The following is a 12,681-nucleotide window of genomic DNA, read 5'->3' on the forward strand; positions in this document are numbered from 1 at the left end:
GGACAACTTGTCATCAATCCAGACAACCAGGTACTTATATTGAGAAACCAGCTCAATGTGGCCTCCATTCATAGAACAGATATGCAGGTCCTCAGGGTCAACATTCCGTGACCTAGAGAAAAGCATGAGCTTGGTTTTACTTATATTTAACACTAATTTAAGATCTGTAAGTGATTTCTGAATTGAATTAAAGTCATGCTGAAGTTCACAAATGGCCTGCTGCACCGAGGTGGCACAGGAATACATAACTCTGTCATCTGCATAGAGATGAATGTTACAAGTTTTAACAGTGTTTCCTATGTCATTAATATACAACGTGAACAATAATAGACCCATTATCGAACCCTGAGGAACACCTTTTGAATCTCAAGAAATTCTGATTTAACCCCATCTATCAAGATGGCCTGAGTTCTGTCGCGAAGATAATTCAGATTAAACCCCATCTATCAAGATGGCCTGAGTTCTGTTGCTAAAATTATTCAGATTTAACCCCATCTATCAAGATGGCCTGAGTTCTATCGCAAAGATAATTCAGATTAAACCCCATCTACCAAGGTGGCCTGAGTTCTGTCGCTAACATAATTCAGGTTTATCCCCATCTATCAATATGGCCTGAGTTCTGTCACTAAGGTAATTCTGAAACCATAAATAGGCTGTATATCCCAGGCCTACTCTTGATAATGATCAACAGTGTCGAATGCCTTCCTGATAACAATGTTAAATAAAAAATGTTGGCTACTGATCCAGTAATAAGAGATGCTCCAAATGATCAGCCCCTGGGGATCTTATCATGTCTAATGTTAACAAAGCATCCAGGACTTCTTTATCAGTGAATTTTCACCATCTACATCCAAACTACTCTTTTCAAGAGCTGGCTTTGAAATACATTGAAACATAAAGCCTGCAGAGATAAAATGATGATTAAATGCATTAATGATATACATTTTGTCAGTAATTGGGCCAGAATCAAAATTAATTTATTATGGGAGAGAAGAGGAGACACATCACTTCAGTGATTTAACAGCTTTCCAGAATTTAGCTGGGTTCCCTGTACATTCAGATACTGTATTAACATAATAATCTGATTTAGCTTTTTTAACTAGTTCCCAAAAGAGTGTTAAATAAATCAAAATATATTTTATATTTGAGATTCTTCCCTTTGCTCTGATGACATCTTTGCACACTCTTGGCATTCTCTCAACCAGCTTCACCTGGAATGAATTTCCAACTGTCTTGAAGGAGTTTCCACATGTGCTGAGCACTTATTGGCTGCTTTTCCTTCACTCTGCGGTCCAACTCATCCCAAACCATTTCAATTAGGTTGAGGTCAGGTGATTGGGGAGGCCACTTACATCACTCTCCTTCTTTTTAAAATATCCCTTACACAGCCTGGAGGTGTGTTGGGTCATTGTCCTGTTGAAAAACAAATGATAGTCCCACTAAGCGCAAACCAGATGGGATGGCGCATAGCTGCGCATCGCTGCAGAATGCTGTGGTAGCCATGCTGGTTAAGTATGCCTTGAATTCTAAATAAATCACAGACAGTGCCTCCAGCAAATCACCCCCACACCATCACATCTCCTCCTCCATGCTTCACGGTGGGAACCACACATGCGGAGGTCATCCATTCACCTATTCTGCGTCTTACAAAGACACAGCGCTTGGAACCAAAAATTTCACATTTGGACTCATCAGACCAAAGGGCAGATTTCCACCTGTCTAATGTCCATTGCTCAGGTTTCTTGGCCCAAGGAAGTCTCTTCTTCTTATTGGTGTCCTTTAGTCGTGGCTTCTTTGCATCAATGTGACCATGACGGCCTGATTCACTCAGTCTCCTCAACAGCTGATGTTGAGATGTGTCTATTTCTTGAACTCTGTGAAGCATTTATTTGGGCTTCTATTTCTGAGGCTGGTAACTCTAATGAACTTATCCTCTGCAGCAGAGGTAACTCTGGGTCTTCCTTTCCTGTAGCGGTCCTCATGAGAGCTAGTTTCAACATAGCGCTTGATTGTTTTTGCGGAAGAAATGTTCAAAATTCTTGATATCGGCCTAGACGGATAAACATGGATAAACCTTTGAGATATTATATGTCCAGTGGTGTAAAAGTACTTTAAAATACTACTTAAGTCGTATTTTGGGATATCTTCACTTTACTTGACTATTTATATATTTTTTTACTTAACTACATTCTGTAACGGATTTCTTGTGTCGAAGGAGAGGCGGACCAAAATGCAGCGTGGTTATTATTCATGGTTATTTATTAAAGAACAGCGCGAGGAGTACTGGATATGGGAGGATGAGTTGGATGGAAAAGGACCCTGGGCACAGCCTGGAGAATATCGCCCCCCCAAAGAAGAGCTGGGAGGCGGCGAAGGCGGAGAGGCGCTGGTATGAGCAGGCAGCACGGCGGCGTGGATGGAAGCCCGAGAGTCAGCCCCAAACATTTCTTGGGGGGGAGGCACACAGGATGTGTGGCGAAGCCAGGTAGGAGACCTGTGCCAACTTCCTGTGCTTACTGGGGGGCGAGAGAGACCGGGCAGGCACCGTGGGTGCATAGCCCGGTGCGGTACATACCAGCTCCGCGTATCGGCAGGGCTAGAGTGAGCATCGAGCCAAGTGCCATGAAGCCGGCTCTACGCATCTGGTCTCCAGTGCGTCTCCTTGGGCCGGCTTACATGGCACCAGCCTTGCGCACGGTGTCCCCGGTTCGCCTGCATAGCCCAGTGCGGGCTATTCCACCTCGCCGCACTGGCAGGGCAACCGGGCGCATTCAACAGGGGAAGGTTGGGCAGGATCGGTGCTCAAGAGCTCCAGTGCGCGGTCTATCCAGTACCACCTCCAGACGGTCCGGTCTATCCAGTACCACCTCTACGCACCAGCCCTCCGGTGGCAGCTCCCCGCACCAGGCTTCCTGTGCGTGTCCTCGGCCCAGTACCACCAGTGCCAGCACCACGCATCAGGCCTGCAGTGCGCCTCGCCTGTCCAGCGCTGCCGGAGCCTTCCTCCTCTCCAGCGCTGCCGGAGTCTCCCGCCTGTCCAGTGCTGCCTTAGCCTTCCTCCTCTCCAGCGCTGCCGGAGTCTCCCGCCTCTCCGGCGCTGCTAGAGCCTTCCTCCTCTCCAGCGCAGCCGGAGTCTTCCGTTCGGCGCTGCCAGAGCTCCCGCCCCTCAGTCTAGAGCCCCTCATTCCAGAGGCGCCAGAGCTACTCAGTCCAGCGCTGCCAGAGCCTTCCTCTCCAGCGTTGCCGGGTGCAGTGGCATGTGCCTGTAATCCAAGTCACTGGAAGGCTGAGGTTGGTGGATCAAGTGAGCTGAGGAGCTCTGGGCTGCAGCACGCTATGTCAAACGGGTGTCCACGCTAAGTTCGGTATCGATATGTTGTTCCTGTCTCTGTGTTTGCACCAGATAGGGCTGTTTTGTTTTTTTCACATTTCTTATTTGTTAGTCTATTCATGTATAGTTTCTTTATTAAAGAACCGTGAATAATAACCACGCTGCGTTTTGGTCTGCCTCTCCTTCGACTCAAGAAAACCGTTACACATTCCTAAAGAAAAAAGAAAAAGAGGGCAAAAATGGTATATTTGTTCGTCGACATAATCTTGTTAGGAGGCCGCCTCGCCTGCCTCTTTTTCACCACCACCACTTCCTCTTAGGATGGATTAGGGCCTGGTCCGGTGTAAAGCAGGACGCCCAGAGCTGCTGACTAGTTCAACCAAATCGAGGTTAGTGGTTTTCTGATGTCCAGAAGCTGTTATTGTTAATAGGAAAATATGGTGGAGACATGATGTACAAAAAAAGTTAAGATCAACATAAAAAACAACTACACTAAATAGCAGAATTGGTCAGTAAAACGGCCGCTGTAGTGTCATCTTCTTCTAGATGATTCTGAGTTTGGGCATGTAAAGTTTTAATGTACAAACTTTTTTCTGAGATACATACTTTTTAATTTCCCGAACCCACTTCCTTGTTTAGCCCATTACTTGCTCTGATCGCTCTTTGAAATCCACAAAGAGTTGGAGGTTCTAGAAGATGGTGATGGACTGAGAGATCAGCCAATAAACAACAACATCTGTTTTTGCCGCTCCTGCCATAGACTGCCATTCAAGTTCTGTTCTGACGGTCTCTGAAACCAGACGTTTTAACAGAGAGAGAGACAGCAGAGGTGTGTTCAGTACGCTTGAACGTTTCCTACGCCTTTGAATGGTTTGCAACAACACGTTTCCACAGAATGTTCCTGTACAACCCAACCAACCACTTTTTTAAACTGGTCGTTCAGTAAAGCACCGTTTGCGTTCAATTGAACATTCCAGTATGTAAAAACATACTGAATGCATCCCTTAAAAACAACATTTATGGCTCATTTTACTTGAATACCCCTCGTAAAATTGACTGCTATGGACCATCATGTAGTGTTAAACTACTTGTTATCTCTCTCCTCTCCTCCAGATGTTGGACATGTTCTTCTTCATGTTCCTGCTGAGTATCTGGGTGGTAGCATACGGCGTTGCTAAGCAGGGCATCCTCATCCACAATGAGGACAGACTGGACTGGATCGTCCGGGGCGTCATCTACGAACCATACCTTATCATCTTCGGGAATATGCCCTCTAACATCGACAGTAAGTCAACTGATCAATCAATTAATCAATCAAATATATTTATATCCTTCTTACATCAGCTGATGTCACAAAGTGCAGTACAGAAACCCAGCCTAAAACCCCAAACAGCAAGCAATGCAAATGTAGAAGCACGATCAAATTATGTGCGAGATGAATAGCAACCGTCCTATCGTCTATGCAGCTGTCTTTCTATTTTAAAATGTCTTTCTATTTTTTATGTTTTTCTATTTGTGCTCCTGTTTGAGTAGCCTGGTCCAGATGTGTTTGTGCTCCTGTTTGAGTAGCCTGGTCCAGATGTGTTTGTGCTCCTGTTTGAGTAGCCTGGTCCAGGTGTATTTGTGCTCCTGTTTGAGTAGCCTGGTCCAGGTGTGTTTCTGCTCCTGTTTGAGTAGCCTGGTCCAGATGTGTGTGTGCTCCTGTTTGAGTAGCCTGGTCCAGGTGTATTTGTGCTCCTGTTTGAGTAGCCTGGTCCAGGTGTATTTGTGCTGCTGTTTGAGTAGCCTGGTCCAGGTGTATTTGTGCTCCTGTTTGAGTAGCCTGGTCCAGGTGTATTTGTGCTCCTGTTTGAGTAGCCTGGTCCAGGTGTATTTGTGCTCCTGTTTGAGTAGCCTGGTCCAGGTGTGTGTGTGCTCCTGTTTGAGTAGCCTGGTCCAGGTGTATTTGTGCTCCTGTTTGAGTAGCCTTGTCCAGGTGTATTTGTGCTCCTGTTTGAGTAGCCTGGTCCAGATGTGTTTGTGCTCCTGTTTGAGTAGCCTGGTCCAGGTGTATTTGTGCTCCTGTTTGAGTAGCCTGGTCCAGGTGTATTTGTGCTCCTGTTTGAGTAGCCTGGTCCAGGTGTATTTGTGCTCCTGTTTGAGTAGCCTGGTCCAGGTGTGTGTGTGCTCCTGTTTGAGTAGCCTGGTCCAGGTGTATTTGTGCTCCTGTTTGAGTAGCCTGGTCCATGTGTATTTGTGCTCCTGTTTGAGTTGCCTGGTCCAGATGTGTTTGTGCTCCTGTTTGAGTAGCCTGGTCCAGGTGTATTTGTGCTCCTGTTTGAGTTGCCTGGTCCAGGTGTATTTGTGCTCCTGTTTGAGTAGCCTGGTCCAGGTGTGTGTGTGCTCCTGTTTGAGTAGCCTGGTCCAGGTGTATTTGTGCTCCTGTTTGAGTAGCCTGGTCCAGGTGTGTGTGTGTGCTCCTGTTTGAGTAGCCTGGTCCAGGTGTATTTGTGCTCCTGTTTGAGTTGCCTGGTCCAGGTGGGTTTGTGCTCCTGTTTGAGTAGCCTGGTCCAGGTGTGTGTGTGTGCTCCTGTTTGAGTAGCCTGGTCCAGATGTGTGTGTGTGTGCTCCTGTTTGAGTAGCCTGGTCCAGGTGTGTGTGTGTGCTCCTGTTTGAGTAGCCTGGTCCAGGTGTATTTGTGCTCCTGTTTGAGTTGCCTGGTCCAGGTGGGTTTGTGCTCCTGTTTGACTAGCCTGGTCCAGGTGTGTGTGTGTGCTCCTGTTTGAGTAGCCTGGTCCAGATGTGTGTGTGTGCTCCTGTTTGAGTAGCCTGGTACAGGTGTATTTGTGCTTCTGTTTGAGTTGCCTGGTCCAGGTGTGTTTGTGCTCCTGTTTGAGTATCCTGGTCCAGGTGTGTGTGTGCTCCTGTTTGAGTAGCCTGGTCCAGGTGTGTTTGTGCTCCTGTTTGAGTAGCCTGGTCCAGGTGTGTGTGTGCTCCTGTTTGAGTAGCCTGGTCCAGGTGTGTGTGTGCTCCTGTTTGAGTAGCCTGGTCCAGGTGTATTTGTGCTCCTGTTTGAGTAGCCTGGTCCAGGTGTGTGTGTGTGCTCCTGTTTGAGTAGCCTGGTCCAGGTGTATTTGTGCTCCTGTTTGAGTAGCCTGGTCCAGGTGTGTGTGTGCTCCTGTTTGAGTAGCCTGGTCCAGGTGTATTTGTGCTCCTGTTTGAGTAGCCTGGTCCAGGTGTATTTGTGCTCCTGTTTGAGTAGCCTGGTCCAGGTGTGTGTGTGCTCCTGTTTGAGTAGCCTGGTCCAGGTGTATTTGTGCTCCTGTTTGAGTAGCCTGGTCCAGGTGTGTTTGTGCTCCTGTTTGAGTAGCCTGGTCCAGGTGTGTTTGTGCTCCTGTTTGAGTAGCCTGGTCCAGGTGTGTGTGTGTGCTCCTGTTTGAGTAGCCTGGTCCAGGTGTGTGTGTGTGCTCCTGTTTGAGTAGCCTGGTCCAGATGTGTGTGTGTGCTCCTGTTTGAGTAGCCTGGTACAGGTGTATTTGTGCTTCTGTTTGAGTTGCCTGGTCCACGTGTGTTTGTGCTCCTGTTTGAGTAGCCTGGTCCAGGTGTGTGTGTGCTCCTGTTTGAGTAGCCTGGTCCAGGTGTGTGTGTGCTCCTGTTTGAGTAGCCTGGTCCAGGTGTATTTGTGCTCCTGTTTGAGTAGCCTGGTCCAGATGTGTGTGTGTGCTCCTGTTTGAGTAGCCTGGTCCAGGTGTGTGTGTGTGCTCCTGTTTGAGTAGCCTGGTCCAGGTGTATTTGTGCTCCTGTTTGAGTAGCCTGGTCCAGGTGTATTTGTGCTCCTGTTTGAGTTGCCTGGTCCAGGTGTGTTTGTGCTCCTGTTTGAGTAGCCTGGTCCAGGTGTGTGTGTGTGCTCCTGTTTGAGTAGCCTGGTCCAGGTGTATTTGTGCTCCTGTTTGAGTAGCCTGGTCCAGATGTGTTTGTGCTCCTGTTTGAGTAGCCTGGTCCAGATGTGTGTGTGTGTGCTCCTGTTTGAGTAGCCTGGTCCAGATGTGTGTGTGTGTGCTCCTGTTTGAGTAGCCTGGTCCAGGTGTGTGTGTGTGCTCCTGTTTGAGTAGCCTGGTCCAGGTGTATTTGTGCTCCTGTTTGAGTAGCCTGGTCCAGGTGTATTTGTGCTCCTGTTTGAGTAGCCTGGTCCAGGTGTGTGTGTGCTCCTGTTTGAGTAGCCTGGTCCAGATGTGTTTGTGCTCCTGTTTGAGTAGCCTGGTCCAGATGTGTTTGTGCTCCTGTTTGAGTAGCCTGGTCCAGGTGTGTTTGTGCTCCTGTTTGAGTTGCCTGGTCCAGGTGTATTTGTGCTCCTGTTTGAGTAGCCTGGTCCAGGTGTGTGTGTGCTCCTGTTTGAGTAGCCTGGTCCAGGTGTATTTGTGCTCCTGTTTGAGTAGCCTGGACCAGATGTGTTTGTGCTCCTGTTTGAGTAGCCTGGTCCAGGTGTATTTGTGCTCCTGTTTGAGTAGCCTGGTCCAGATGTGTGTGTGTGCTCCTGTTTGAGTTGCCTGGTCCAGGTGTATTTGTGCTCCTGTTTGAGTAGCCTGGTCCAGGTGGGTTTGTGCTCCTGTTTGAGTAGCCTGGTCCAGGTGTATTTGTGCTCCTGTTTGAGTAGCCTGGTCCAGATGTGTGTGTGCTCCTGTTTGAGTAGCCTGGTCCAGATGTGTTTGTGCTCCTGTTTGAGTTGCCTGGTCCAGGTGGGTTTGTGCTCCTGTTTGAGTAGCCTGGTCCAGGTGTATTTGTGCTCCTGTTTGAGTAGCCTGGTCCAGGTGGGTTTGTGCTCCTGTTTGAGTAGCCTGGTCCAGGTGTATTTGTGCTCCTGTTTGAGTAGCCTGGTCCAGATGTGTTTGTGCTCCTGTTTGAGTAGCCTGGTCCAGGTGTATTTGTGCTCCTGTTTGAGTAGCCTGGTCCAGGTGTGTGTGTGCTCCTGTTTGAGTAGCCTGGTCCAGATGTTTGTGCTCTTGCCAACTCCATTGCCAAACATGACAATTCCATAAGAAGTTGGACGTAGAACTCAGTGGTTTCTCCATGCAGCGGCGCGATTGGATAAAGGAGGCCTCGGGCAAGTCCAAAGGGGGAGGGGTGTGCCTCTTCATAAACAACATCTGGTGCCCTGCTTCCAGTGTGAAAGAAATCTGGAGCTTTTGCCTGTAGACTCTTTTATCTACCAAGAATGTTCTCATCTGTAATTATCACAGCTGTCTACATCTCTCCACAAGCCAACACCACTTTGGCTTACAAACAAGAAACCTCTCACCCAGAGGCAGCATTTCTGGTGGGCGGAGACTTAAAACCATTCTACCTCATTTTTACTAACGTCTCCTGCAACACTAGACCACTTTTATTCTACCCACAGAATTGCATACAAGGCCTTCCCTCCTCCCTTCGGCAAATCTGACCATGATTCCATTCTCCTGCTTCCTGTTTACCAAGCTCAAACAGGAGGAATCAGCTCAATCCGATGAAGCAGACGCGAGTCTACAAGACTGATTTGCTAGTACAGACTGGAATATGTTCTGGGATTGGTCTGATAGCATTGAGGTGTTTACAACATCAGTCACAGGCTTCATCAATAAGTGCATAGATGATGTTGTCCCCACAGTGACTATAACAACGTATTTATACCAAAAACCATAGATTACAGGCAATATCACACTGGACTGAAGGCTACCGCTTACAAGGACGGAAACATGGACATGGACACATGCAAGAAAGCTGAGACATCAAACATGCAGAAGGATAATACAGGAGGAAGGTGGAATCCAATTACACCGGCTCCGACGCTTGTAGATGATATTGGATTATAAAGGGAAACCCAGCCGTGAGTTGCCCAGCGATGCAGAACTCCCAAACTAGCCAAGTGCCTTTTATGCTCGCTTCATGGAATATAACACTGTGCCTTGTGTGAAAGCCCCTGTTTTTTTCCATAGGGCTGTATGATGGGGCGGCAGGGTATCCTAGTGGTTAGAGTAACCGGAAGGTTGCAAGTTCATATCCCCGAGCTGACAAGGTACAAATCTGTCGTTCTGCCCCTGAACAGGCAGTTAACCCACTGTTCCTAGGCCGTCATTGAAAATAAGAATTTGTTCTTTAACTGACTTGCCTGGTTAAATAAAGGTAAAATTAAAAAATGATCTCCATCCCAAAACGTTTAGAGTCTACTAACTTGTTGGATGCATTTGCTGTTTGTTTTGGTCTCAGATTATTTTGTGCCCAATGGAAATCAATGGTAAATAACACTTCTACATTAATGTGGATGCTACCATGATTATCCTTTACGGGGTAGGTGTTCCCCCCGCGGGACGGTTGAGCTGATATAGGCTAATGTGGACCAGGCTACTCAAGTAACTAGAACATTTCCTAGGACATAGACATATCTGATATGGGCAGAAATGATGAGAGTTTAGCATGTCTTGGGGGTACGATATAAAATGCTAACCTCCCCTGTTATTGTAATGGTGAGAGGTTAGCATGTCTTGGGGTTATGATATCAATGCTAACCTCCCCTCTTATTGTAATGATGAGAAGTTAGCGTGTCTTGAGGGTATGATATAAAATGCTAACTTCCCCTGTTATTGTAATGGTGAGAGTTTAGCATGCCTTCGGGGTATGATATTTGTACACCTGTAACTTTCTGGTGACAAATAAAAGTTGATTTGATTTGAGGAGAGACAAAACAGACTGACACACTTGATGTTGATCGATGTAATTGATCCATGTTGGGTCCTCTATCTGCTTCAGATGCCCTGTTTGACATCAAGGCCTGCAGTGTAAATGGTACAGAGTCTCAAAAGCCTAAATGTCCTATTCTTAACGAGGACAAGATGCCTGCCTTCCCTGAGTGGCTGACTATAATCCTACTGTGTGTCTACCTGCTGTTTGCCAACATACTGCTGCTCAACCTGCTCATAGCAATCTTCAAGTAGGTTCCAATCATCAATCAATCAATCAAACGATCAATCAATCCATCCATCCAGCTACTCATCCACCCACCCAGCCAGCCAGCCATCCATCCATCCATGTATCCATCCATGTATCCATCCATGTATCCATCCATCCATCCATCCATCCATCCATCCATGTATCCAGCCAGCCAGCCAGCCAGCCAGCCAGCCAGCCAGCCAGCCAGCCAGCCAGCCAGCCAGCCAGCCAGCCAGCCAGCCAGCCAGCCAGCCAGCCAGCCAGCCAGCCAGGTAGCCAGCCAGCCAGCCATCCATCCATGTATCCATCCATGTATCCATCCATGTATCCATCCAGCCATCAATCCATCCATCCATCCATCCATCCAGCCATCAATCCATCCATCCAGCCATGTATCCATTCCTCCATCCATCCATTCCCCCATCCATCCACCCACCCACCCACCCACCAAACCCATTTCTCTATCCATCCATTCCTCCATTCCTCCATCCATCCATCCATCCATCCCTGCATCCCTTCCTCCATCCATGTATCCAGCCATCAATCCATCCATCCAGCCATCAATCCATCCATCCAGCCATGTATCCATTCCTCCATCCATCCATTCCCCCATCCATCCACCCACCCACCCACCCACCAAACCCATTTCTCTATCCATCCATGTATCCATCCATCCATCCATCCATCCATCCATCCATGTATCCAGCCAGCCAGCCAGCCAGCCAGACAGCCAGCCAGCCAGCCAGCCAGCCAGCCAGCCAGCCAGGTAGCCAGCCAGCCAGCCATCCATCCATGTATCCATCCATGTATCCATCCATGTATCCATCCAGCCATCAATCCATCCATCCATCCATCCATCCATCCATCCAGCCATCAATCCATCCATCCAGCCATCAATCCATCCATCCAGCCATGTATCCATTCCTCCATCCATCCATTCCCCCATCCATCCACCCACCCACCCACCCACCCACCAAACCCACCCACCCACCCACCGACCCATTTCTCTATCCATCCATTCCTCCATTCCTCCATCCATCCATCCATCCTTCCCTGCATCCCTTCCTCCATCCACCCTTTCCTCCATCCATCCATCCACCATCCATCCATCCATCCATCCTTTCAATAATCAATCTCTGCACTTTCTATCATCTTTCTATCATATTGTCTGTGTTTCACTCTTCTTCTTTTCTTCCTCTTCCCCTTCCTCTCCACCCTCCAGCTATACTTTCCAGGAGGTTCAGGATAACACAGACACCATCTGGAAATTCCAGCGGTATGAACTGATCAAGGAGTACCACAGCCGACCCGCTGCCCCCCCTCCACTCATCCTCCTCTCCCACATCTTCCTCTTCATCAGACGCATAGTGCTGCAGAGACCCCCCAATAGTTACAGAGCCTTCAGTGAGTCCTGAAATATATAAAATCCAAATGAAGCCTAGTCCTGGACTAAAAGTCACTTTCAAGACAAGGCTTCGTCTGTGTCCAGGAAACCTGCCTTCAAACTGTTAAGCTGGTTAGCTCTTTCTTCTGTCCTAAATATATTATACAGTCTATTCTATTTCATATGGTCTCTCCTCTCCTCCTCTCTCCTTTTCACTCCCCTCATCTCTCCTCTTCCCTCTCCTCTTCATTCTCCTCCTCTCCTCTCCACTCTCCTCCTCTCTCCTCTTCACTCTCCTCTCTTCCTCTCATTATCACTCTCCTCCTCTCTCCTCTCCTCTCCACACACCTCCTCTCCTCTCCACTCTCTTCTGCACCCTCTCCTCTCCACTCTCCTATTCACTCACCTCCTCTCCACTATACTCATCTCCTCTCGTCTCTCCTCCTCTCCACTGTTTTTTCCACTCTCCTCTTCACTCTCCCACTCTCCACTCTCCTTGTCTCCCCCTCTCCACTCTCCTCCTTTCCTCTCTCATCTCCTCCTCTCCTCCACTCTCATCTCCCCTCTACTCTCCTCTCCACTCTCCTCCTCTCCACTCTCTCCTCCTCTCATCTCTCCTCTCCACTCTCTCCTCTCCACTCTCTCCTCTCCACTCTCCTTCTCTCCTCCTCTCCTCTGTTCTTCCCACTCTCCTCTCTCATCACCACTCTCCTGCTCTCCTCACTCCTCTCCACTCTCCTACTCTCCACTCTCATCATCACACACCTCCTCTCCTCTCCACTCTCCTCCTATCCTCTCCACCATTCTCCTTTCCTCTCCTATCCACTCTCCTCCTCTTCTCACTCCTCTCCACTATCTTCTCCACTCTCCTCCTCTCCTCTCTTTTCTACTCCTCTCCACTCTCCTCCTATCCTCTCCACTCTCCTCCTCTCCTCACTCCTCTCTCCTCTCCTCTTTGTGACTCTCCTCTCCACACACCTTCTCTCCTCTCCTCTTGACTCTCCTCTTGACTCTCCTCTCCACACAC

General features: G+C 48.3%; 1 protein-coding gene across 1 annotated transcript in view; it reads left to right on the top strand.

Moving 5' to 3' along the window:
* Positions 1 to 12,681, top strand: part of trpm2 (transient receptor potential cation channel, subfamily M, member 2) — a 75,837-nt gene that overhangs the window by 52,639 nt on the left and 10,517 nt on the right. The window contains exons 20-22 of the mRNA XM_036959447.2: positions 4,445 to 4,616; positions 10,091 to 10,271; positions 11,493 to 11,674. Of these exons, the coding sequence (XP_036815342.1) occupies positions 4,445 to 4,616; positions 10,091 to 10,271; positions 11,493 to 11,674 (535 nt within the window). The remainder of the gene's footprint in view (positions 1 to 4,444; positions 4,617 to 10,090; positions 10,272 to 11,492; positions 11,675 to 12,681) is intronic.

Source organism: Oncorhynchus mykiss, chromosome 22 (assembly GCF_057628025.1).
Source record: "Oncorhynchus mykiss isolate SJ-2025 chromosome 22, ASM5762802v1, whole genome shotgun sequence".
NCBI classification, from domain to species: Eukaryota; Metazoa; Chordata; class Actinopteri; order Salmoniformes; family Salmonidae; genus Oncorhynchus; species Oncorhynchus mykiss.